Below are 550 nucleotides of genomic sequence, written 5' to 3'. Positions count from 1 at the left end.
AAACTCCCTCTTACTCCCGTGTTTCGCGGTCAAACCGCCTTCCGAGGCGTCACAGCTCCTCCTCACACCCCAGAGCTCCTCCTCCAGTGGTATTTATGAGATAAATCGGCCGGACGAAGTGGCAAATGTGTAACAAGATGAGCGAGAAGGAAGGCAAGGAGGAGGAGAGAGCGCCGTTGATCGAGGAGACTTCGCAGTTGCTTAACCCTTTCGTGCATCGCCTGGAGCTCAACACGGCCTATGACAAGTTCAAGGTACGGCTAAGAATGGAATCTAAGAGGTAGAGGTCTTTGTTGAAGGAGAATGAATGAATGCATTGTGGATACGAAGAGAGGAATGTTTAGACTTGCCTGGCGGAGGTACCGGTCACTCGCACACTTCGCTTGTACTATGGTGATTTCTTTCTTTTCCCTACCTGTGTTTTTCAAGCACAGTGAGTGTGTTATTCAATCATTGTACCGTAAGTTTAATTCCTGTCGTGTGTTGTAATGTCTGTCGATTCTGGCTGAGAGGAGAGATGTCTGCGGTACCATATGTTGAATCGGAGGAA

At 48.5% G+C, this 550-nt stretch overlaps 1 protein-coding gene across 1 annotated transcript in view; it reads left to right on the top strand.

The window, feature by feature from the left end:
• LOC119585718 (lysophosphatidylcholine acyltransferase 2-like) overlaps nucleotides 1-550 on the top strand; it is a gene marked incomplete at its 5' end in the record, with an annotated part of 73891 nt that continues 73341 nt past the window's right edge. Inside the window, 1 exon segment of the mRNA XM_037934405.1 lies at nucleotides 1-254. Coding sequence (XP_037790333.1) covers nucleotides 126-254 — 129 coding nt within the window.

The sequence above is a fragment of the Penaeus monodon genome, chromosome 20 (genome assembly GCF_015228065.2).
Source record: "Penaeus monodon isolate SGIC_2016 chromosome 20, NSTDA_Pmon_1, whole genome shotgun sequence".
Taxonomy (NCBI): domain Eukaryota; kingdom Metazoa; phylum Arthropoda; class Malacostraca; order Decapoda; family Penaeidae; genus Penaeus; species Penaeus monodon.
The sequence above is the reverse complement of the archived record's forward strand: the minus strand, read 5'-3'. Positions and strand labels throughout refer to the sequence as shown.